Here is a 3076-nt window from a genome sequence, read left to right as displayed (position 1 = left end):
TATGACATGTTAACATATCATTCAGTATAATGTATAATATTCTGTGATACAATATATTCTGTTCAGTCATCATATTATATAATAATTATTAAATATTATCATATATTAACGTTATTCATATATTGGTATATATATACTGGATAATCTATTTATGTATTATGATACGTTTAACAATCAAACTACCCATTAATGTATAACGTACTACATTACCACCATCTTGCAACTACAACTCTTTGCACCTTACCTTCCTATTTATCTTTTTTATCTTTCTATCTAAGTATTTTATTCTATTGTTGTATTTTATTCTATTGTATTTTATTGTATTTTAATGTACCTGGCTGCTATGACGACCCAATTTCCCTTTGGGGATTAATTCTGTCTGTCTGTCTGTCTGTCTTGTCCCATCCTTATGGTGTTTAGCCAGTGAGCCTTCCTCTGGAGTCCAGTTAGCAACTTCATATGCTAGAGTGATGAAAAAGACACAATTCGGCTAATCTAAGACAGATATCTGTATATGAATGCAGGTACATTTTTAAAAAGCTCAATGGTCATCAGATGGTATCCAGTGGGTTCCGAGATTACATTTTGGCTAATACATTCTGCCTCTTTTGCTGTGTATTGAATAAAACTGGGGATAAATGTATCAATACGAGGTTTATAGGTAAATTATATGATAATTTGTTAGCAAGTGCAGACTTCTATTGTCAAGAAAACTGTCCTGGAAACTCTCCTGGAAAGGTCTTGGAAAATGATTTCTTAAAAAGAGTGGCAACCCTGAAGCATGTGACATACAGCTACCAAGGCAACTCTGAATAAAGTGCAAATGCAGGGATGGTGAGATGGATGAATTTAATGGATGTTAAGGTGAACTCAAGATGAGTGCTGGAGGGAGTCAAAGAAGCACCATTTTGAATGAACATATATTGATTGACATGTGCACGATAAAGCTGAGCAATGTGAAAAGTCTTCAGCACTATTAAATATACAACCCTACTCACCTGTGACCCCCCTCCCCACTTATGTTTCCAATGTAGACCATCATGAGTCCCAGGGAAACCCTCTCATTGCTCTCCTCTTACTGCTGGGCATCCCGGCTGGGATTTGCTGCTGTTGTCGGAAGAAGATTTTCAAAAAGAAAGCCAACACTGCTGCAACGCTACAGGTACTAACCGAAGGCACAGACGAGTACGACTCCATCTGGAGAGGGTTTTTTACATAAATCTTTATTGTGAACATTCAGGGAATGTCCCATAGTTCGGCATTTGGTCAAAGTGTAAAGGCACATATTGGGGCTATTTAAATCAGGGTCCCCACACATCCTGGAAAACCTAGAAATGTAGAAACTTTGCAGTCATGGAATCACCTGGAAATAAAATATGTTGTCCTGGATCATTTTAATTATATTTAGCCCCTGACTCCCTACGTAAACCTGTGCATATTTTTATTAACCTTCAACGTGTTTTAAATGGAGTTTTCCCTGAAATTAAAATTCTGCTCCTCCATTCAGCAGCCACCTTCCCTTTGTGAGGTGCTGGTTCTTTTTGTGGGGAGTGGTGAGAGCAGACCCTAAACACCAAATATCAATGCCTATTCTATTATTGTAAATATTCTACATTGACAAAATAATCCTTTTACATGAGCCAGCTGTCCTTATAAACACGTTGTCTTGCTTCTTTGGCATCTGTGTACTTGTACTGTCTACCCAAATCAATATAGGTATTAACCATAAAGCAATAAGCACTGAATTATGGTAAAAATAACATACCATGTTTACACACTATAGACTTATACCCTTTTTACCCCAAGCTTAGCACGCATACAGGTTTTTTAAATGCAGGTAGAAGCACTTACAAATAAAAATACAAAAAATGAAAAAAAAAAACATTGCCAGTAGACAATGAGGCTTTTAGTGTAATGGTCAACAGATAAAGGTTTTACAACAGCTAATGCTGATATTTAGAAAGCACACTGCCATGGCTGATTTATAATGCAAATCCAAACAAAGAAAAGTAACTAATTCTAGTCCTACAGGGAATTCCAGGCAGAATGTTTATAGCTATGCGGTAAGGTGACAGGGGCTCACAATGCCATTTCATCATCGTAGTGCGTACTCGATCTAATTGCATATACACAATGCTGAAACACATTTCAAAATTCTATTCAGTAACGCTGATCCTCTCTGCTGTTCGTTCCACACGAAGAAGATTGAGACAGCCATGCACAGATGTTGGATTAGTCGCTCTATCACCAACAGCAGCAGCAGAGAGGCCAGTGACCTTTGTTACAATGGCTACTGTTTTATATCTTTACTTCAGTCTGTCATTCAAACTTAACACCGACGAATCAGGAGAAACTCTCTACTGTTGTTCCCATAGATTGTAACAAACATTAAATCATGTCTGGGTTTACTGTTTTTCACAATAAACAAACAATTGGTAGTTTTACAACTGCTAAGAGAAGTGGCTCTCTCTCTCTCTCTTCTCCTCTCTCTCTCTCTCTTCTCTTCTCTCTCCTCTCTGTCTCTCCTCTGTGTTCTCTCTTCTCTCTCTCTCTCTTCTCTCTCTCCTCTCTCTCTCTGTCTCTCTCTCTTCTTCTCTCTCTCCTCTCTTCTCTCTCTCTCTCTCTCCAGACTACCCCACAAGCAGTCCATCCTCCTCCCGGTGGTCCTGTTGGACCTGCTCCTCCCTACAGCACTCCTGGACAACCAGGAGCAGTGAGAAAATACCAGCACTGATCACTTCTTATCTATTAATGGATGTGTTAATATCACTGTCTCAAAATATGGTATTGAACTGCTGTTTACTCACTGAATGTGTTTTGTTTGCAGGTGTACTACTATGGCCCTGACCCTAGCATGGTATGTAAGACACTACATAACACGCATTTATTACACAGTAACATCTTTTTACACAATCATTATGCAACTTACCACTGTATTTAATGGAGTTTTCCACTTGTGTATATGCCTCTATGTATGTGTTCCTACATAGGGTCCTTCAGTCCATCCTCCTCCGATGACAGGCCCAGGACAGTGGAACGGCCCCCCACCCTCCCCAGTTAGTATCACACCAAGTCT

At 38.9% G+C, this 3076-nt stretch overlaps 1 protein-coding gene and 1 long non-coding RNA gene across 2 annotated transcripts in view; both read left to right on the top strand.

The window, feature by feature from the left end:
* Window positions 1–3076, top strand: part of LOC118326405 — a 22356-nt gene that overhangs the window by 11608 nt on the left and 7672 nt on the right. The window lies entirely within an intron of this gene.
* wu:fc21g02 (putative cuticle collagen 145) overlaps window positions 1–3076 on the top strand; it is a gene marked incomplete at its 5' end in the record, with an annotated part of 8236 nt that overhangs the window by 2926 nt on the left and 2234 nt on the right. The window contains 4 exon segments of the mRNA XM_035659396.1: window positions 1035–1162; window positions 2630–2713; window positions 2828–2857; window positions 2991–3056. Coding sequence (XP_035515289.1) covers window positions 1035–1162; window positions 2630–2713; window positions 2828–2857; window positions 2991–3056 — 308 coding nt within the window.

This window comes from Morone saxatilis, unplaced genomic scaffold (genome assembly GCF_004916995.1).
Source record: "Morone saxatilis isolate NCDOM2014 unplaced genomic scaffold, NCSU_SB_2.0 Contig17, whole genome shotgun sequence".
NCBI classification, from domain to species: domain Eukaryota; kingdom Metazoa; phylum Chordata; class Actinopteri; family Moronidae; genus Morone; species Morone saxatilis.
This window is presented reverse-complemented; position numbering and strand designations above follow the sequence as displayed.